The sequence below is a fragment of the Solenopsis invicta genome, chromosome 11 (assembly GCF_016802725.1).
Source record: "Solenopsis invicta isolate M01_SB chromosome 11, UNIL_Sinv_3.0, whole genome shotgun sequence".
In the NCBI taxonomy this organism is placed as follows: Eukaryota; Metazoa; Arthropoda; class Insecta; order Hymenoptera; family Formicidae; genus Solenopsis; species Solenopsis invicta.
The window spans coordinates 8492210-8515982 of NC_052674.1; the positions used below are offsets into that span (position 1 = coordinate 8492210).

Genomic DNA, 23773 nt, shown 5'->3' on the forward strand with positions numbered 1-23773 from the left:
TGATATCACCGCGTTAGTGCCGGGATGACGCTATCTCTGCCGGTCAGTACACATGAGAACCCACTGACACCTCAGCGTCCGGAGTTTCACGAGCAATCGCGTGCAAAGAGAAGATGGTATCACCGAGGTTTTCTCTCCGGACCTCTTCCTGTCCGTCCGGCACGTCATTTAGGTGGAACCACGCGGCGACGAGCGGCATGAAACGTTGTTCGAGACACGATGGTTACGCCTGCCAACGACCGCGAATAACTTCTATTCTCCGCGTTATCTCGTTATTTTTTGACGAAGTGAGATTATAAAAAAAAAAATATCTCTCCATTTACGCGATTTCACAAGAAGATATACGCTGTAATGTTTCATTATTCCGTTAATTAGTAGTGAAAAAGAATTTATTCAGAGTTACTTACTCCGTGCTTTTGTATGACATCATCATCGCGTGCAAGTCTTTTTAAAAGCTAATGACGCGTCAAGCACTGAGACAAATCAACTAGCACTTTTAGATAATTTCTTTAGCTTTAATATTTTTCAAAATTAATATTGCGGATGGACCACCAAAGAGAGTTTCGCTTTTGAACGGCGAACGGTTCTCCGGCTACAGAAGGATCTTAGGATAGAGTCACCGTTAGAATCGCATTAGTATCGCTTGATAGATCCCCGGTATTAGCGTCGTGTCGACCTCCGGGGGATAGTCCTGTCGGAGAATAGGGAGCAGTTAGATCGCGGTATTGTGACCAGCGAACCTGCAGGAAGTCTAAACGGTACCGGCAATCGGCAGATGTCTTTCTCTCTCGCTCCGTGTCTCCCTTTCATACTCACTCGAGACCGGTAAATGCTAGTAATCGCTTCTTGATCCTTTCTAACCTGCCTTAACCCCCTCGCGACAAGAGTTATAGCAATTAGTTTTATTTGAACTACCATGAGGATTTTGAGCCGGGTTCGCACCTGAAAATCTTATCAATGCACCGAGAATTCGTGATTTCACTTTTTAAAGAACGTAGCAGAGAAAGCATTGATCGTCGTCCCTTGATTTCATTTGTATCTAGAAATAATTGATTGGATTTCTAGAATTCCAGAAACTTACTACTAATGAGAAGGAAATAATTAAATTACTTAAAATAAGAACAAAAGTGATTAGTGATAAAATTGTATATAATTAGTCAGTGTAAAGGAAACATAAAATTTGTAAAAAGTCGAAGACTACAAACAAGACTCGCTGTCGACGTACATTTCGGACCACTGTAATTTATCGCTATAAAATAAAACAAAATCTAGATTCGTGAGAGTTATCCCCGCGTCACTGATTGATAACCACCGCGTCGAACAATTAATTCTTTGCAGTCCCGATTAAAAGATTATAAAACTTGCTTCCGAACCAAATCAAATTTTACGAAATAATGTACAATAATAAAATAATATAATAATAAAATAATTTTTTTAGGATAGCTAATAAAAATTTTAAATGATTAAAAATTTTGATGTCAATTTTACGTGGACGATATACGACTGCGAAGAATTAAAATTCGCAGTATCCTTTCGCGTGCAGATGTTCACGGCTGATCGCGATTTCGGTCGTCAATCATCTCCTTGTCACTGCTACTCGACCGGCTGCGCGTCTGACTTCGATCCCGACTACGGCTCTGGTGTCTGGACGGCGTCTGGTTGCTCTTATACAAATAAGTCATGTCCTTTCGGAGGTTCTCCACCGGGGAATTTCTCAAAGTGTCCTCCGCGCGCTTCCTGAGCGAGCACTTGTTGCACCTGGCTGCGAGGGACCTCGTTCTAGCCGGAGGACTTCCTCTGCTTCTTGTGCTTCTGCTTCTCCTCCTCCTCCTCCTCCTCCTTCCTCTGCCCCTGCCCCTGCCTCTACCTCTGGCCGCCCTGCCTCTGCCCCTGCCTCTCCTGCGGCCTCGACGACCTCGTCCTCGCCTTCGCGATACTCCACGGCCACGTCGTCGCCTCCTTCGCCTTCTCCTGCCTTGCTCCAAGGGCGCTACGGTATGCGCTTTGTACATCATTTCAGGATCCGTATTCAGGCTGTAATAACCACGGTCCCTTTTCAAGATACCGTAGTCCAAGCCGCGTTTCAAGGCAGCATATATCTGCAAAAAAAAACATTTGTTACATAACTAATAAACTTCTTGTATGATTAACAAACTGCTTCACTGCATTTGTTAACCTACAATTTCTAATAAATTTTTTTCTGTTTTTTAAGTAATATAATGTAATCAAATCAAGTAATTTTAAGATATTTTTTTGAAATTTAAAAGATTAAAATAATAAGTATTGATATTAATTATTACATATTAATTACTTCTGAGAGAGAGAGAGAGAATAAGAAATTAATATTGATAGGAGAGTTGTAAATAATAAATGAAATAATACATGGAACATGCTTTTTATGCGAGAAAATGGAGAATATCGATAAAAGGATTTTTGTATATTAATTATATTAAATACCTGTTTTTGTATGCTGGAATCCGTCCCCGTATATTGAGATTTAATGTAACTCATGATTTCTTTCGACGTCGAACCACGAATTTCCCGCAGATTGCGAATGGCGGAGGCCACCAGGGCCGACATCTTTGGCTTCGTCATATTTCACCCTTTCTTGTCTCTTCTATCTCCTTTGAAGAAATTCCAAGACGGATAATGCCGTTATGTGCCGTCTCATGAGCAGCTTTCGTCAGAATTTTAGAGGCCACATGCGAAGAGCTCGTAGAAGTCGAAGGTCGCAAGAAGATCGTCGCCGACGTTAATTTCAGCGATCCGCTTATCATCTGGCGCAATCCGTGATGATCTGGATGATAAATGATCGCGGTGGCTCCTTTGCGATTTTCCGAAATGCGCGACGACGCTGAGATTACTTAGACTCGGTGAACGCGAACACTTGGAGACGGCACATTTAAGCCGGCGCTTAAATAATCACTAAGAAGATTTAATAACCGATAAAAATCGGTTATATCAAGATGCCGAATATAATTTTGGGAAGAGAGGATGGAATGTGTTGCTCGTCGATGGCCTGTCCGGAGATAACTGAACTGTTGTTATTGATGCGCTATTTTGTCCGTTGCGCGTTGCTAGGAAGAGGCCACGGAAACTAGATTCGGATCGCTCAAAAAGTGAAGATCTCCAAATGATACCCCGAAATTTTATTCAAATCGCAAACAAATGCGATGTTGTAGAAATAATTCGATGCGTAAATTACATGCTTAGTGAAATTAATATTAGCATAAGAAAAGCGGATATTAGCATGCATGAAAAACGCGTTTCTTATTTTTACCTCTCTAAGAAGATTTCTTTCATTTAATCGACACGAGATTATGATACCACGCTAATTCTCACGTTATATAATCGAGTTATATTAATAATTACGAGATATATTATTAGTATTAGCATATCGAAAGAATCCCAAATAAATTCAAGCAATAATTTAGAAGAAAACGCATTGGCCATAATAACAAGAAATAAGTAGTCTCGCACGTTAAGTTATGCAACTGTCGATGTTGATCATTGAATAGCCTCGTTTCTTGCTCTTCATCGCTCATTTCATATTCCTCGGGCGCGCGCGCGGTATCCTTTTTTACATTTCCCGCATAATTAGCTTCGTCGCCACACGTGCATTGCGATAACACGCGTAAGGTAAGGTAACACGTAAAGTACCACCGGCCGGGTAAATATCGTGTCACGTAACCGAGACGCACCACTCCTATTCAAAGCGCCTTAATTAATACGCGCCTCGTTTTAACACTCACAACATCCTGGCACGCATAATTAAGAAAAATAAGCGACTCGATCAATTATCAGCGATGTGTTGACCGATGATCCGCACGCGTGACTTTTCGATCGATCGCGGTCGTTTGTAATCCCTATCCGTGCATTTATCATCGCGATGAATGTAATATAAGTAATATTAATAACGACAAAACGTTTGCGGCGTTGCTCAAGATAAAGAGCGCGGCGCGGAATCGTGCCTCGCTCGTGATCGCGTCTCTCGCTCGTTGCTGAATGCAAATGCGCCTCGGGCTGCAACACCCTGTGTGTATCTTGGAATCGCGACGGTGAGCGGTCTGCAACATTGTGACTGTATAAATCTAATGGAGGTTTGGGGTCATCACGTCGGGATTCACCCCGGGCTTTGTATATGAAATTGCGCTACCGCATACGCAGTGCGGTAGCTCGCGGTAATATACGACGAGACGCGCGCTCTCGCGAGGGTTTCTCTCTTTCTCCGGCCGCGTCTCGCGACTCGTCTCATTATCCGTCCTTAACGGTGCATGCCGTCGCTGGTAAGAGAAAAAGAAAACGTCGCGATTCCAAGTCGCCGCGCGCGCGGAACGCGTGTATATCCCCCGACGAGACGACGACGACTTGCCACCTCGTCCGGTAATTGGACAGTCGTGGGGATAGCCGCGGTTTACAGGAATAACGCGGCAATTTAGCCGGCCGCTTAAGTCGCTACGCGCTCGCTCGCGCCGACGATTTCGTTCGGTAATCAGCACCAGGTGTCGCGAAATGCCGCCTTTCTTCGAATGCGCACACCTGCTTGTAAATGCCCACGTCTATACCCCAATAATTATTTATCAACGTCGCGTTGAGAGCGGGGGCACGACAAGTCAGCGGCGGCATCCCGGCAGCTTCGGCATTCGTTCGGGCCTTTTATTATTCATTGATCGCGGCGACGACGGCACACTTAGATCTCCTCCTCGTTTCTATCCGCTGCAGTATTTCTTCTTCGCGACACGACGCGCGCGCGCGCGCGCGCGTGCGTTGGAACGATTGCAAGTGCCGGTGTATTTCCGTAATTAAATTCAATCGACGTGCCGCGCGAGCGTAATCCACGATATATCATTCGCGACGGCAAAGGCGGTGGCTTTACTCCATCGCCAATTGCGTTGTTGCCCGTCGTATGGTACACGTCGTAGATTGAATTTGCATTAGTTGCCTCTGAAAGCGAAACTTTGTTCCGTGATTACGTCAATTCCAATTCTCGTTTCGATGCAGCAACTCACGGGCGGGGGTCCGTGCCGATGTCGCGGGACATTGCTTCACCGTGAAGGGAACACCGGCAAAACCGAATCTCGAGGAACTTCTAGGAACGTGACATCGTAACGTCACTCGACGCTCGAGCGAACAAACCGGCGCGGCGCGCTCTGTTCCAAGATTTCGTTATTCGCTTCGCCGAGAGCGCGGGACTCCGACCGGGCGACAGGACCCTAACAAATGTCGCGCGTCAGGACAATTGCGCACGGAATTCGCCGCTCCCACGACGAGCGCGCTGTTCCCGACGCCGCACCGCGGGAGGACGATGAGCGACGCAATCCAGAGCACACGGTTCCTCACGTGCCGCACCGCGCCGCGCGCTCCGATGGAACCACCACTCGGCTCACCACGCTTCATGCGTTTATCACACGTGTATGTGTATGTACGTGTGTGGGGGAGTCATCACCTCCCTCACCGCGGGATGTCCGGTTGGACGGAATGTGGCGAACCGAGCGTGACGATTGCCCACCGAGGCATTTTTACACCTACGCTCACTCTTTCCAGGAATCCATCGATCCCGATCCTCCACACCTCGCGGCGTCTAATCACCGTGACTTCGCCAGCGTACTTTCTTCTTCTAAGACAATGCCGGGGCTTCCCGGAGCGCGTATGCGCGTCCGCGATTTTACTCGACGTGGACTACTTCTTGTTGCTCGGAAAGTCGTTAGAATGCTGCGAGAGGAACGCGGGACCTTACTAGCAAGAAGGCTAAGTTCTGCCGATCACAGATCTTTCGCCTTTTACGATCGCAACGGTCTGTTACGAGGCATACTTCGATGAATCCTCCACTGTAGAGTGCTCGATTTCCGTCAATTATAATACCAGTCATCTTTTATTTATTTATCTACATTACATTACAAAGTATGAATCCAATAGTAAATAATGAGATTTTATAAATTGTTTAATTGTCCACGACCATCTCTTATTTTCTCAATTAGTTTCTCAATCGTTGTTCAATAGCTCGAGAAATATTAATACGTCGACGTTTCAATTAAGGAAAAATCGAGGCTGTTTTTCTATTATGTATCTGTCGTTAAAATTGAAAGACACTTTTAATACATCCTGTGTAGAAATTCCATCATTTTTTTTTCGCTTAACCGTAGGGTTAATTGCTACCTGTAAAGATCAAAAGACCTAAGGCTGCGACAACTATCTTGAGAGGTTTCGCGGTTCGAGGACACGACTCAATTGCGCTTCGAAATATACCCGGAGGACGCTTATTAAATGACAGTAGAGTCCGCATGTGGAAAGACACAACCCTCGCGACACTGGCGCCGTTCGGTCGACCAATCGACGTGTCGATCGGCACTTTGTACATCGGGTACCACGATCATTGCGATTGGCCGATCGGGCACCTTTCTGCCTTCCGCAACCGACAGTCGCGCATAAGTCGAACGTATTATTCGCTTTGCATACTTGACCGGCGGCACCCGACGCGGTTCATTATCTATCGTAAACGCGTTTTTTTCACCACGGATCGCCATTTTGGATTAATTATCAACCGACTTGGTGCGCGTCACATTAGCGTTTTTACCCGTGACGCAATATACAAATTATTTGATCGACCAATCATCGAGTGCTCGCTCGCAGCGGTAGTACAATATCTCGCGCATGAATATTACGAGCGTAATAAATAATTGGTGTTCTCGGAACGGAGAGATCGAGACGCGTTGACAATTTTATTATCATAATTTGTCCCGCTTGCGAATATCTATCAGCGCGAAAGTGTGGCAACCAGATTTTAATTATTCGCGCGGAGATATAATCTTTCCGCTTATGTGTGGCGCCGCTTACGAAAGTGTTATCCACCGATACATTAGCAGCATAATTTTTCGTACTTGTCGGATGTGACCATTTTTTGCAACAATCTAAGCTCAAGTGATCAATCGTAAGTGATCAATTATCTTGCGTTTTCAATTATCTTAAATATCGTAACAAAAATTATAATGTTTATAATTGTTACGAAAATTTATCCCTTCTTGGCCTCGCACAAAATAATTTTGATACAATGAATCCGAATTGGCTTTCATCAAATTATACGTACTATTTCATCAACGGACCTTTGATGTGCCGGCGTGCTGCGTTAGGTTTAGGTGCATCGCGTTGCACGCGAAGAAACGGTGGGTCGGTCGAAACGATCTCTTTTTTCCTTTCTCTTTTTTCTTCCGTCCACTCGCTCATTCTCGCGTGCCGGATTTTTGGTTTGCGATGGGTTCGTGACGGAAGGGTGAATTAACGGGCCAATGAAAATGAACGCAGTTAATAAACCGGACGTATTAAACGATTATATTAACGCAACCGTCGCTGGAGATTAATGCACTCGCGGCTCTCGAACATCTTACTCCTCGCAAGTGCGCACCGAGGAAAGGTAGGAGCCGACAAGAAATATGATCTACACGGTGTGCACCATTGCACCGCGGTAGCTTTAAGATAATTACGATCGTATGATTTTTGCGTATCGAAAGGTGCTATAGTTTGAGTGACAAGTTGGTCGACTCAAAAGTGCCGCATAATAAAACAAACGTTTTTTTTATGTCGCTTTAATCAGGGCGAATCGCATCGCGGAGACAGCTGTGATAAATGTCGTAGATATCAAATTGTCCGAGAGATTGTCATAGTAAACGATCGTGCGTGAAATTAATGCAAATTGATTTAAACAAATGTGAACTATTTACAATAAACTAAGATAAAACTTAGATAAACTAAGATAAAAAACTTGATATAACAATTTGAGTGTCTTTTGAATGTTTATTATATTATATGAATACAATTGTAAATTATTGTTATGTTTGTTCACGTCAATTAATACTTAACTTATTCAGCACTATTTATTATTTATAAAATATTCCTAATTACCATATGTCTTCTTAAATATAATTTTTATTTCTTTTCATCTTTTTCTATTTATGTTGAGTTTTTATTTATTTATTTATTTATTTTTAAGTATAATTTAAGCTATTCGACAAAAAATTACTTGCAATTAGAATAGTTGATAGTAAGTTTTGCAAAAGAAGGTATTAAATGAGATCGAGAAACGTTCGTTCACGTGAGGAATTTAATGCGAAATCGAGTGTGCACGAAAGAAGAAAGTGGGGAAGGCGGAGACTGCGAGAACGTTTGATTACACGAGAGCAGGTGTATTAGAAGAGGCGAGAACACGAAACTACTCGACTGCGGTAGCGACGTAGGTTTTCTTGGCCCACCCGCACCTACCACTCGTCTCGATGTCACGTGTTTATAAATAGTGCATCAACGTAATGCCCGGCGGCTGTAACTACGGCGAAAGATTTACGAACACCGTGCTTTGCGTAGCGAGTAGGCAACGTTCCCGAGAGAGACGAGACGTTCCTTGAACGCGGAAAGGAATTCGGCGAGAGATGTAATAACGAGGTTGAGCGACTCGTGCCTGGTTAGGCGTTACCGATTCCTGAAATGTTCCGTCTGGCTAGAGATCGTCGGAAATATTATCTAGAGCTGTCACGTTCACACATTATTACGCGTAGGAAACATGATAGAGGATTTCGTTACATGTTAACGTTGAATTTTGAATCAAAGTTGGATTACAATTTTTTATTTAATTTTTTTAAGCTATTTGCATGTATGCAAATTTATTTTAAGTGAAACAAAAATTTGAATCAATGAAACATCTAGCAATTTGTTCAACAAGACTTTAATATTTTTACAATTGATGACAACGACAATTCTTCTTGTTGAAGAATTTGATTATTTAAAATATATTGAAACTCACACAATGTAAAATGATAAAAAAGATGCATCCAAATACCGATATTACACTTGCACAGAGTCCAACGGCCTTACCGTAAAAGTGGCTTAACCGGACCCGTCATGGACGACATTGGACTCCTGAAAGTCTTAAAAGTCGTAAAGGTATCTTCGACAACGTAACGACACATATTTCACGGACCATGACTTTCTCGGATGCGTGCTAGCTATTTCGGCTATTTGCGACGCTCGCTTGTGTCGGACGTGCTCCCTCGTGTCTAACGTCGCGCTATTCCGCAATGCGAGCAAAGTGTTCGTGATCCCAGTCGAAATTCACGTACGTGGTCTAGTCATCATCGTCGGAATTCGTAGCTCGACGGCGCCGATCGTCTCCAATTAGTCGCGCGCTTACAAATCGCGCGCAGTCCGAAGATAATTAATAATACGGAAAAACATCGTTGTCGTTGTCGACAATGCAGAACGGATTGCGCACCAACGATAGTGATCTAAATTTAGTGCGTTTGCATGCCCTCGGTGACGTAGGGAATCGGACGGAGTATCGACCGTCGAGAACACGACGGAATTCTAAGGCACAGCTAATTTTCTTAAGATTATTCATGTGCTCACGTCGAGTTAAATAAAGTATACTAGAAAAAGTATGATAAGGAACTTATGTAACTAATTTAAAGGGAAGAGATAGCAATCTTCTCATAAACATAGTATAATAGTTTTTCATTTATTTTTACGACATTAAAATTAGATAAATGATATTAAAATATTTAATCCTAATGTGAAGAATGAGGAATTATATTGGAATACATAATGATCGATTTTATAGAATGTCAAAGTGTATAAATGTGTTTGTTTCAAATTCACATTTATAATGTATAATTTCACCTACAATTATGCGATATCGCCTTTACGATATTTGTGTTCCACAACATCACATTAATTGCAGTTAATTTAAGAGGGGACATATATTTCCTCTTGCAGTGCGTCTTTAATCACTTACTTTAACAACTCCTGATATTACTCAGTATGACGTGAACAGGCATTTAAATTTGACATATGGCGAATGCGAAAGATCTGTATCGCACAAATAACGCAGATGAAACAATTGAGTGAGACACCCCGAGCTTAGAGGGACGGTGGGTCGGAGCTGAGAAATGTGGCAAGAAGTGCACGTTAACGCACGCGATTCCCTCTTGGCGGATTATATACGCAGACATTTGTTACATGAATGGAATCTCTGTAACTAGCGATATACAATGCGTGAGGAAATAATGCAACTCGTATGTTGGAACATGCCTCGACAGGATTCAATTCCAAGCGAGTGCAACATACGTGTCATCGAACATTAATCTTCGACTACTTAAAATTTTGTTATTGTCAAGATTTATGTTATCATAATTTTTTATTAATCATATATTCTGTGATAAGTTTTAAAACAATTTTTTTTCGGTAAAAACTTTATAAAGATTGCGCAACTTTTTTAACATTGGATATTTTTTTTATGTTAAATTTTGCATAATTTAGCAAAAAGAAATTTAATTCTACTCATACTTATATAAACATTTAATAATATAATATATAAGTAGCATCCATCTAAACTTATTAATCATTTTAATCTTATAATTTAAGACTGCTGTTTTTAATTTATTCCATAGTATAAATAATTACGAATTGTAGATTAAAAATAGAAAAGACTCGTAATTCTGAGATAATCTACATAATATACAATACAAATGTGATTTTATTGTTTTTCTGCGAAATTATACGATCATTTTCCGTCAGAGAGATGGAACTCTTATAAAAGTTTTAGTAAGTCTTGCGGAATTAAATCATGAAGAAGGTTAAAAGTACTTGACCGTCTGTCCGATAATCTTGCAATCTATTTTACTTATGATCGATGAGACGCTTTAACTCGGCGAAACGCCATTTCTCGCAAACGAGGACGACTGAAGAGCCGCTTAAAGCGGACGCGACGATCTCCTTCCGTAGTCACTAAATCATGCGATTCTAAGCTCACAGATGCGAGTGTATAAATGTATCTCCCACGCCCTCCACTGTCTGGCTTGATTTCTCTTTTTGTACTGTTTCCAACACCCGCTCGCTACTAGTAATGTCTCTCCCTCTCTCGATTCTCTGTACTACGTGCGAATTTTGGAAGGCAAGATTAATGCCGCTTTTTCTTGGAGATATCGCGATATTTACATTATCAAAGTCACGCGTGAAATAAATATTTTTTAAATTGCGTACAAATCTTGAAACATATTTGTTATATAGAAAGAAAAAATATATATTTTGTTAAATTTTACAAAAGAAACGAGAGAAATTGGAATCAAAGTTTTCTTATCTTGAACGTTACAAAAAAAGAAGGAAATTTTTTTTATAAATACGAAAAAAAATTTTATTTTTATACATTGAAATTTTTTCTATTATTTTTATTACGTCAAACTTTTTAAGCATGATTTAATACAGTCATCAGATTCAATGACAAAATATATTACTTTATTCAAAATCAGTTATAAACGTTAAATTATATTATGTTATCTATAGAAAATATATAATTAAATGTTAATATAATTAATGAAAGTTATAATTATGATAAAACTTAAATGCAACTAAATTAGGTACGATATTACATTAGCAAGGACGTCCGCCATCCAGAAAATTTTACACGCTCCTGCGATCCATTTTAAGCGAGAATATTGAGCAACGTCAAGTTTGAGACGTAATAAAGATTTAAAGTCACTTTAATTTGACGCGCCGTACCTTCGCCCTGAAGAAAATTAGAATACGCGGTCGAGCGGCGGTGTCAGTTAATGAAATGATAATCGATGTGCTTAAAGGGAATAATTACCAGCGGTGTAGTTATCGTATCTACGCGTACTCTGCCGTTGGCGGAGAAGATATCCGCCATGTTAAGAGATGACAACCGGCTCTCAAGCGCGTAAACGCTGGCGATCAGTTAATGACATTTATGACGGCCGACTCTGCTCTTGAGGGATACCGGAGAAGCGTGTCCTCTTCGTCGTGTCGAGAGCGCCAAAGTGGCTTGTGGAAAACGTCCCCCGGGAGCTTATAACGAATTAACGACACGCGTGAGAGAGAAAGAGAACCCGGTCTTTGCTGTTTTTATTAATTATCGTTTTATTAATTTTAATTGCGCAGGGATAAAAGTTGTTAAGTGCCCTAAATTTCTCGCTCTTCCAATCCTTTTGCGAAAAGCGTTTCCAAATGCGTGTGATACAAGCGGTATGAAATAGAATCTTTTTCCATAAGATTTGCCACATTTACAGCTATCCCATTCGCTGTTTTTATGTAATTCCAATTTTACATATTGAAACGCATTCGTTGAAATAATTGCTATTTGAAATGCAAATACGTTGGCAAATTCCATCATTCCTTTTGGAGGATTTCCATCCTTTTTTCAACGTCGCGTAAACGATTGACTTCGTTCCAAGCACGCCGCCGTTCCAGCCCGAAATCTTTCCGGCTCGTCGACTTTAATTGACCAGGGGGTGGTCCACACCGCTGGACATTCACTCGGGATCGTGCAACAAGGAGCGAGGCTGTTTGCGACGCGCGGCGCGTGTGAAAATAGACGCTCAATGCCTCACAGTCGTGCAGACGGTAGACGGCGGCTGCCAACGCGACGGCCTGCGCGATGCTTGACTGTTATGAGCAGCTATAATAACAGTGGCCAGTTGCCGCAATGAGGAACTCTCATTAATGGTACACCCGTGAGACTATGAATCGTGGCCATGGTGGAAACGCGCCGCTCTGAACGGGCTGAGGTCCGCATGGCGGCCTGTGAACGCGGATGAATGTACTCGCGCGTGTCTCTCCCGCGCGAGAACTCGTCGTCGCCCTCGTATCGTGACGCCCGTGACAATAATAGCCGGTGCGAATGGTCGACTAGCGGCTTGCGCGCGTCCACGGGGAACGATCTTACCAAATTGTCTCGAAAATCGCGATAAATCAACGCGAGCTATCCAGCTAACAAAGGCGATATCATTAATATTGATGTCAGGTGCGCTTACATAAATATTCGCAGAGATGAGGTGGAGATAATAATTTCTGCTGAAGAATTGCGGCGCTAAGTACAATGAATATGCGTTAAATGATGCATCACGGCAGCACATAAAACATTACATACATTAATAGATGTATAAAAATCTACATTTGGGGAAATATACAATTTTTTAAAACATGTAATTTTACATGTTAAACGTATAATTTTTGTATATTTTACACGCTGAATATTCTAAACACTTTTGCAAAATTCTATTTGAGGAACGCTCTCACTTGTAAATTTATTTATTCATTTAGACACCATCAATAACCGATAAAAGATGGGAGCTGTCGGTTTTCAAGGCTCTGCACTTCGTTTTAGTCCAAGAGGTGCTAAGATGACGCAATGTTTTTGATGAAAAGCGCCGAAGACAGTAAGTGACTTCGATGATTCTCTCAGAGTCACGAACAACTTAGGAGATCACTAATGGTGCGGAATGGTACGCGCAACAGCTTCTTTATCGATGTAAACAACCGCTAGAATCACTGTGGATGCAGTACACTGTGCCAAAGTGCCGTCGTATTTTTGGAACGCACTCAGCGTCATGGCGTCTCACGTCAGCACGCCCTCGCTTGAGCCACCAGTGTCTAGGTGCTAGCAAAAAGTGCCAACAGACAGAGTTTGCCCCCATCTAAACTCCGTCTCGGATGAGGATAAAAGAAACAAATACACGTCTCGTTCATCGCTTTATCCGCATACGGTCAGAGGTTCGCGCAAATAAAGAAAAAATCGAGGTTTCTATTTTATACAACTTTCAGTTTAGAGAACGGAGTTATCAAAGAGATGAGCCGATATTGATAATTATCATTACGATAATTATTAAATTTATAAAAAATCAATCTCCTTTGTATCATCTTCTAGTTGCAAACGGACATTCTTCCTTTTATAATTTCGTATATTACACATAACAGAAAAGTTCAAAAGATTCTGTAACATCAGTACATGTTTTGTTCGCATCGCTTGCACTTCTTTTTTAATAGTGTATCTGATAGGGCGTTAATTGGTTCCCAAAGTCGCAGACGCGGTCCCCCTACCGCGGGAAACCAATATAACGTTTACGAGTGCACATAAGAGACGGTCATAAATCAAACGCTTGAAAACGAATGAAAGGATAGGGATCGGGCCGGTTTGCAACATGTGATACATCAAGGCGCGGCGTGCCGCATAAATTGTGTTTATATCGTGTCAAAAATCAATGCTTGACAAGCGATTTTTTTCAACTTCTTTAACTTTATGGCGCTACCATGAGCGCGAAATTTAGTTGACAAAATGAGTATGCGTCGATTGAGAAGTAGAATTTGTCACCAATGTTGCGTAAAGTTAGACCACTTAATATATACAGAAATGATTTATTGCGATTAGAGAAGGCTGTTTTGTCATTTTGCCATTATCCACTCTTAAAATTAAAGAAAACACTTTTATATAAAATTACATAATATTCAAATAATAATTTAAATTTTGATTTGGGTCATTCAAGAGAGAGATATTGGAGAAAAATAATTAAAATAATAAAATAGTTAAAAAAATCGCAGGCACGTTGTTATGTTTAAGTGATAATAAAAACGCCAATAATTTTAGATTTACTATCCAGTAAATCAACTCTTTGCTTTAGAAAGTAGACTTAAAAAGAAGGCGGCATTACTGGAAAAATTTCAAATCAAGAAATAATTACGAATACCTTTATTTTATCTCTAATTCTAGATTTTATGACGGGGAGATAATTTTCTGTTGCAAAAAAATGTCACAGCTTATGAATTGAAATACATTCGGAAACGTGAAGATATCTTTAATATTCTAATGGTGCTATATAAAGATATAATTACGGTAATAAAAATTACCGTAAAATGAATTGGATTTATCCAATTAATAATATGACGTATAATGACGTATGGAGAAAAATTTGTTTAATATTTCTTCGATTTTATCTCATTAGTAGCCGGTTAGCCGGTTTCCATTAATTAAACCAAATAAGTTCTACTTTTACGCGTTTTATATGGTAAGTTATCGTACAACCGCACGTGCATTAACATCGCCATTCTTGCGCGACGTAAATTCTGCGGTAAAATAGCAGAGATTGAAATATTTAAAAGACGTCTATTATTGGGAAGAGAGCGCGTGTGCTCTGTGCGGAATAACGGCACGCTCGCTTGCTCGCTTGTTGGACGTCAACCAACTTAATAACATAAATGTATCTAACGCGTATCCAACGTGACAACTGTTTCTTTTCCAACAATTCTCTAACGTGGTTGGCTTCTAAACGATGTTCGGACTAATATGTATCATTGAGCGCGACGAAACCTGTATTTAACCCATCGATGCCGAGGTTGAAAATCCACGCCAGGCGATTATAATCCCATTACGTACGGTTGTTTCATGAGTTTCCTTATATCTCATAATTACAACATATTTCATCGTTGTTTTAACGCGCATTTGTCAACTTCCAGCAGCCATCGCTTTACAGCGTATTGTGTGTCCATTTCTCCGATCGATTCGTATAACCCCGCTTGAAACAGGTTCCGTGATTCGATTTTTTTTTTAAATATATACAGAGGTCGACACGCTTCATACACGAGAACATTGCTTTATCGTGACCATCGTTGATGACCCGTGACTATTTCAAAGCTTAAATTCTATTTCATTTAACATCGTTTGTTTCTGTCTGCGATTAACCTCTGAATTGATATGAAGAAAATTGTCGGCAATATTTAGGAATAATTATAAACGACGCGTGACTTCCAAGTTAATATCCGTGCTTATTTTTTGCTCGGCAAATTGGATTTTAAATGCCGCTCGTAATATATCCGCACGGATCTGGCAAAGTGGTAGCGCTGAAAAAAAAAAGAAAGGCAGAGAACGGAGAAAACGTCCAATTTATAGGTGTTATTCTTATCTATAATTTCGCAGATTAGCCTAAATTTAACCGCGACGTAACGATCCGCCGATTAAACGAAACATTCTGCATAATTTACTGTTTCGTCTGAACGCTCACACTTTGTCTTTTTTTACGACCTGCCACGTCGCTTAACGGACACTTTTATGCCGCACAGCGTTAATTGCAACGAGCTGATATGTTATTGCGCTGATGAGCCAATAATTACACTAAACGCCTCACCGCTATTACTACAACGCTCTAATCCCCGATGTTACCTCTTTCATGCGTCTTCCCTTGCTAAGCGGATAATACGTTTATGTCTCGCGGCATTTTTGTTGTGAATTTTATGTTACGCATACATCATCTCATACATGATATGTACTTTTACATTTTTATATTGCATATTATTTTTTATAATGTATTATATTCTATGCACTCTAAAAAATATACTAAATTATCTTTGCATTTTATAAAATTCTAATCCGAATTCTAAATGTTTTTTTCTTGTGCAACGAATTTACATATTATATGTTTGAATTTTAGTAATATGGTGTAGAAGTACTCAATGATATAGATTCTACGATATATAACGTATTATTTAATAATCAATTAGATGTACTGACTTACTAGCAAAACGCTGATTACATTTGTATGCGTTGCTCCAAATTTTTATCGATCTATGCTACCATCGAACACGATCAGTGCGAATCGTTTCAGGGATTCCAGCTTTACCGGGTTAATTGACTTCGCATTTTCATTGTCCAAACGGTCACGATCCATTTAACGTGGTTTATTTCGGGGCGACGCGGCGCGCTCCGCGCTGTTGAGCGCGTCTGCCATGTGGGTGTTGCCGTCGGTGAATTCCCCGCTGTTTACTAATTTTGACGATTCCCCGCGTTACATTGCGTTGTCATGTAACGCCACGTTAATTGCATTGCGTTCTCAGCCCCCAAACCCTTGTGGCCGCGAATCCGGCTACCATGCGATGCGATGCGGCGTTCTTCGTGGTTGAACACGATGAGTTACATTCGTCGGTACAGTTACGAGAGTATGGCTCATTTGATTATCGAGTTTCTGCATCTCTCGAATGCTTTCTCACTTTCAGTTGTAAACACATTCATTGGATACATACCTACCTGGATATTAGCAACATGGATGTTAATTTCCACAATTATTGCAATTTATATAGTTATTGAATGTTATTACGGTATACAGTTGTGTAAAATTGTCATTAAAGTTGGATTTTGTTGTAATCGATAGTCAAGCACGACTCTTCGTTACATTGGCTGCATCAATATAATTTTTAAATTTTCATATTCATGATGATTTATACGAAATGTTCCACATTTGGTAAACTGACGCTATCGCAGATCTGAGGTCAATTTATATACTCGTGTATCCATTAGGGAACATGTTCTTCTGAAAAAATTCTGTTGGAGAAATATATAAGTAAATCTCACAGCTTTCTTCATTCACTTCGCATCTGAGAAATAAAAATCAGATACCATGATTCCAATATTTCTTTAATTACAAGTCTCTACCGTTCTCTTTTTTCTTCATATCTTATTTAAATTTTTATGAAGCAGTCGCGAATCGGAAATGCAGCTCGCGATCATCTCCAACAATTGTATCATGTAACCCATCTGCCACGTGGGTGTCGCCGTGGTAAATCTTATGTGCGTAATATGTCGCACGCCTGTGTCACGCGTGCGTCCCGTTGACAATGGAAGTGACGTGCGTGCCCTGAGTCGTACGTATACGTGGGTATAACGCGTCGCGGCGTTGCGACAGCCATGCATCGGCGACATCATCGGGCACACCCTGAAATCGAGAAGGGACAGCCCAGCCTCGCACGACGACGACAGTGTGCTTCTCTTCGTGAATTCGTCAGCACGATCATGACAGCTGGCTAAAGCGGTCCCTGTCCGTAATATACGCGCGGAAGTTGTCACGCGAGACATTACAGCATTGCTTGCTAGCCGCGATACGCAAACGCCTCGCGGACGCACAATATTGAATTATGTAATACGTAAAGCCACTACATAGTCTGCCACATAATATAGTCTGGTGGCTAATATTTTCCGCAGCGCACGTTCTTAGGTGACGCAATAGAGACCTTATGTAGTGGATTCGCTATCTTAAGATCTAGACAAGTTAAATCTTAATAGTCATTCGAAGTTTATTTAATATTCTTTTAGTAATTACGTTTTCAGTATACTTGTTATTTTTATTTTATGAACTTGGGTTTTTTTGTACTACAATTTTGTACAAAAAATTAAAGATTAATATTGGGAAAAGTGAAGATTTAATGTGAGATAAGTTGTATTTCCAAAGTAAAGAGTTCGTTATTATCTTTATTACGTTGATAAAAGTAATTTCGATTAAGTGACAATGCACAAATTCTTATTATAGTTTCTTTCCTCTGTTCTTTCTTCTTTTAATTTCATAATGTCCCACGAATCCCACCGCTGCGTCAGACTAAACATCTTATCCCAGTCGCAGAAAAAGAACAAGCATACCGTTTGTGCGAACAATATAGGATGACAAGCCGGAAGAACGAAAAAGTACAGAAACCGTATAGAGATGATACATACAGGCAAAAGAGAGTCTGGAACGCTCGGGACTTTTTGGTAGCACCAGATGCTCGCTCTTTTTCGTCGGTCTTTCTAGCCGCGAAAAAATTCTCTCTCTCTCCGGGCTCCTGCCAAAATCATCTGAAAAAGGAATTATTTATTGGTGTCTCATCTTTTTTTTTGCTATGTCTGACGATCGTAATTTTAACCGTCGGTATTTAATTGGAATTTTTTAACTAATTAATAAAAAGTTCTTTATGAAATTAGCAATAATAAATTTGACAAGGAAATGTAAAATTATTATGAGCATTCTAATTATAAATAACGTTATTAACGTTTATCAATATAAATGTCTTATATTTGTTATTTCTCCATCGATTGTATTGATTTTTAAAAATGTTTATTGCGTTGCGCTTCTGAAATGCTCAATTCTATAATACACGATTAATACAAAATATGTGGACGTGCAAATATAGTTTACAACAACGTGACGAGCATTATCGAACTATCGAATTTTTCTCTGATTAAACATTCGCTGTCTGCTGAGAACCGAAATGTTCAGAGAGAAAGAGAGAGAGCAAGCGAGAGAACGTTTGGCTCGAGACGCGCGGTCTAAGTTTGCCACAAACGCCGGACAACTCTGATATATTAGTTTCATGCGCGGTTACATAACCGAGCACGAGAGTTCTTCGGCTTCTCGCATATTCGACGTCAGGCGCTGTCGCCGCGGACGAGGCGTCGACGTGGTCGTCGTCTACCGCCTCGTCGTCGTCGTCGTCGTCGTCGTCGTCGTTGTTGTCGTCGTTGTCTTCGTCGTCTACTAAGGTCTGCTGCATTTGCATTCTGCTGGCGTCGTCGTGTCTCACAAGAATATGCATGCAGCACCATACGATGACCTTAGTATTGCCTCCGCTCCGGGACTTTGATAGATGCCATGGATGCATAAATTCCGCTCTGCAGGTGACGATGGCAGTTTCAATTGCAGTACGTTCGTTAGCGCCAAAATGCGATATCGTTAATCAGTGACCCCGAAGGTCCGTCTAATCAAAGTGTAGATCATCGGCGATTTACGACGATCTCGTAAATTTATCTAAATACGATAGCTGTCCACTGCACTGATGCGTCTTTGATCTTCAATGCGATGCGTTGCGCGTCGTAACCGAAATTGATGGTAAAAAAAAATGTGATTGGTGATTTTCAGAATTATCGAAGAGAGCGGACAATACGAGATTCTATCTTTCGATAGAATAATTTGCAGCTTATGCTTTCTGAATTATACTTGAGAAGATCTTGCGTACTTGGTCCACAGTTTATTTGCGTGTTATGAAGTCTTGATTACGATGCGTCCCCTTGTCAAATTGCTAGAGATGATGATTACAGGCAATGATTGTCAATTTAGGCACATATTAGTGTCGCGAGAAAGCGTTGGTTCTCATCGATTGCTTTTGTACTATCTTTGTTCAAATCAAAATTATTTAGGCTTATCTCAAGCTTAATTAATAAAATTAATAAAAATTAATTAATTAAAAATAAAGATATCTGAAACAAAATTTATTATAGTTAACTTGAAGAAAATGATATTTTTAGATATTATACTGCATCATAACGAAAATATGAAGAATGTCCGAAACAATTTCTGCCTAGAGAACAAATATGAATTAGAGAGAAACATGCGTACGAGGCAGCAGACGGACTCTGTTGTTTCCTCAAATGCGACATGATAATCTGACTTGTCTAATACTTGTAGAACATTGTTCCTACAAGTGCTCGCGTGGTTTTATGATGGGCTTGACAAAAGAACGAAATATAAAAAGGACAATTTTAATAAACTCTCTAAATAATTTTCGATGTAATTTTTTATTTAAAAAATAACAAGAAAATGAAATGTCAATGACTGGATAATATAAGGTATTCAATAATTTGCGAGAGGAGAGGGGAGGCATCATTGATTAAATTAATCGCGAATAATCTTCGGTTACAGCGAATAGGAGGTAGTGGGAGGTATCGGGCCGCATTTCGTTGTTTCGTTCGAGGTAACACGACAGTTCGGCATGATGGCTACACGTGTACTATTGTTCGTTCAGTCTGAGGCCACCCACCTCAGACATGTTACACACGCGAGAGCGAACTGAAAGACGAAACGGAGATCGATGATGAGAACGGACAAAGAAAGAACAGCGCAAAAGAGGATTTCAAGAGGGAAGGGGGAGAGAGAGAAAGAGATATGTTTATTACAAGATGAAGAAAGACGATAGTGATCCATTCGTTCGGCGATCCTGTGCAGAGTCGAACCGTATTATCATCTATCGTTATTATTACTTCCTTACCACCCCTGACATTCCTTTTGATAAACAATATGACAAAAAATTACTTCTCTCTTTCTCTCTCTTCTGCTATTTTGCTGCTCTGTGGGCGGCGAGTACAGACTCATGATGCTCGTGACATTTCGCAATTATTATTATAATAAAGTTTGTGATTGATAGTTCGCAACTCAAGTCAGATTAAACTGAATGATTAGAAAGGTTCGAACATGCATTTCTGTCTGTCAAAACATGGCAGTGGAATGTCTGTGACTAGATATCAGGAAAAATATTAAATACTATTAGATAATTTAACGCATTATTTTTTTTAATAAAATTTGCGAGTGCACTATTGATTTTATGCAACAAAATTATCACAAAGTTTTGTTTTAATTTATAACTATATAAATTTGAAAATTGGCACTCTTTCTGTGTTAATGTCTACTTTTTAAATGTACTATTTTATTTAAAAAATTACTATCTTATATTCTTAAGTAGAGACCAACATGTTAATTTATTGATTTCTTTCGATTTCTAAAATATATTGATTTGCTGTTTCCTAGCTAGCATAGATTACGGGAAATGTATAATTTTGAAATCATACTTTGCTAACACAGTACACTCAAGAACACATTAGTTCGAGAAATATCAAATACATTGTACAACTCGTTACTTTGGGTTTTCTTCTTCGTAATTTAGGACATACTGAAATATGTTACGAGTATATCCTCTTAATGCCAGCATATACAGTGGCGATATTACGCAAATTTATACGAAAACATTACGTTTGTCGGGCACGAGGCACACCGTTTCTGAAAACACGTGCGTACTGACGCACGCGGCGCCGTAAACATCGTGGATGTTTTATCGTATCGTCGCGGTGAGCAATTATATCGCTAGATGCGTAAACGTCGCCGACGATTCCACCGTCGTCAGCAGTATCGCCGCGCCGGGAACGTCCGACGGCCGTTGAGAATTCCTTCGTGACTGCCTCGAGACTCTCGGTGGATTTGCAATACGATGTTTCGTGCTCGCATCTTGCACGCACGCATCCACGCACGTGACAGAATTACATGTTACTTGACACTTTGTTGTCGGACAACGTAACTCCGCGTGTATGACTCACTCATCATCCAACTTGTTACAATTTTGGCGATTCAGCCTCGCGCCGCTTATTAGCCGCTCTCGCTAACGCGACTTGTCGCGGGACAATGTACGACACGAAACTCCTTTTATTTGACTACTTTATTTAGGCGAACAAGCGCGAGAAAGATGAGTAACGCGCTTGCGAGAGATATGTCATAACTCATAAGTTATACTCCACGTGAACAATGCAAGTGTTGTAAGGATCATGTTCCAGGCGCCTCTTTCTCTCTCTCTCTCTCTCTCTCTCTCTCTCTCTCTCTCTCTCTCTCTCTCTTCCCTTCGGCTAGTCCGTTCGCTAAATATAAGCGAACGCTTCTTCCCTTTACCCTGCCGCACCTTAAGTACTTTCCCTTTCGGTCCTGACTCGTTATGTTCTCGTTTCACCCAGAGAATCCATACTCTTCGCGCATTCCACGACGCCGCACTGACGCAGTTTCACGTAATACGCCTTCATTGCATTCCTTCGGCAGCGCGTGTAATTTTCACGATGCCGCTGCCTCTAAACGCGTAACGCAGTTCGAGCTGTCCCGTCGTCGACAGCGATATTGCCGACCTGCGAACGATGCCTAATTAACAGCGATTGAAACATGCCATCGTCATTTGAGAATAGCGGTGTCCCGTTCGTGGTGTCGAAAACAAAGTTGTCACGTCGCTAACTTGAACACGTGATTCCGATTTCACGATCGTAAAACGTCGCGGGATAAATTTTGCATGAATAAAAGTGAGATATAAAAGATGTTATCGAGTAAAGGATTAAAGAGGATCAGTATCTCGTAATTTATATTGATGATTCGTTATCACTAAAATCGTGAAAAAGACGATATCGATTTATCATGTTACAGAGAATTCATAATAAAATCTGTTTAGTCCGAAAAAATGTCGATAATTATACTTGATTCTAAAAAGGAATCAAACTTTACAATCAAATATAAATAATGTATTATATTGTTTTTTTTTTTTTTTTTTTTTAATGGAGAACTCAACGTTATTAAGTTGCTGTGTTATGTATGTATCAAATATAAATTTGATTTTCGATCATCTGCCCAAAGATTCTTCTGACTGCATGAAAATACAATTATCCTATAATAGATAGCTATCGATAATAGTATCTCGGCTAGACACCAGAGAGCAGTAATCTCTTGGTCAGTTCCACAATCTTATTCTTCATCAATTTTCTTATTAAAAATCGTTATTTACAAAAAAAAAAAAAACTCTAATCATACTTTTATATAAAAACGTAATGCGACTGCAAAATTATTCTTTATTTTATTCTCATATTATTTGTTCTAACACATTTTTAAATATTTTTTTTTTCTCTCTGTTCGTCGATGTCCAACGCTCAGCAATGCGTACCGAAGAACTCTTGAGACGGTGAAGGGGAAGAGAGCGGCAAGAGGGACATTTCATAATCGTCTAACAAAAGACACGCGATAAAAGTCTCGGTGCACTTTGTGCAGCTCGATGAGTTACGTAAGCGAGCGTGTGTGTGAGAGAGAAAGAGAGAGAGGGAACAATATTTCTACGGGCTTCACGCGACGAGACGATCGCCCCGGACGGGCGATGCGACACGACGCGACGAACTTACCACCCACGCGAACGACGGCTAACAGTGGCGTTCTCCATTTGTCTATCCGCCCTGTCGTCCGTCTTGCCAATCGCGGGACAGCGTGACCGACGCGCACCACGATGTGCCTCTATTCCCCTCGTCGTCGATGACGTATATGTCGTTTCGCAGCGACGGCACGGCCCGTGCGAAATGTTACAATCATCGCTCATTCCGCGAGGAGAGTCGCCCTACGTACGGTCGCGTTCGACCCCCTTTCGTCTCTCGCGGTCGTCGTCGTTAGACACATGCACCACAGCCACGTACGCGGCTGACGATTCTTCGCTACTATTTCAAGCGAGCCGCGGAAGCGGGTCTGCGGTCGAGTCTACGAGCTCGTCACGTTGGACCTTGTCCAGGGCGATCGTCCAATCGCCCGCGGAGATTATTAGCGCGAGCGTGCGGTTAATCGATTATCGCTGGACATCCCGCGACTTT

At 40.8% G+C, this 23773-nt stretch overlaps 1 protein-coding gene across 1 annotated transcript; it reads right to left on the reverse strand.

Moving 5' to 3' along the window:
• Nucleotides 1-1131: 1131 nt before the first annotated feature.
• LOC105208059 (octapeptide-repeat protein T2) lies at nt 1132-23635 on the reverse strand. The gene is made up of 3 exons (XM_011177813.3): nt 23318-23635; nt 2458-18427; nt 1132-2099 (listed from the first exon to the last, which is right to left on the reverse strand). Exons 2-3 carry the CDS (start codon nt 2593-2595, stop codon nt 1548-1550), a joined length of 690 nt encoding a protein of 229 aa, XP_011176115.1. The 5' UTR covers nt 2596-18427; nt 23318-23635; the 3' UTR covers nt 1132-1547.
• Between the last annotated feature and the right edge of the window lie 138 nt (nt 23636-23773).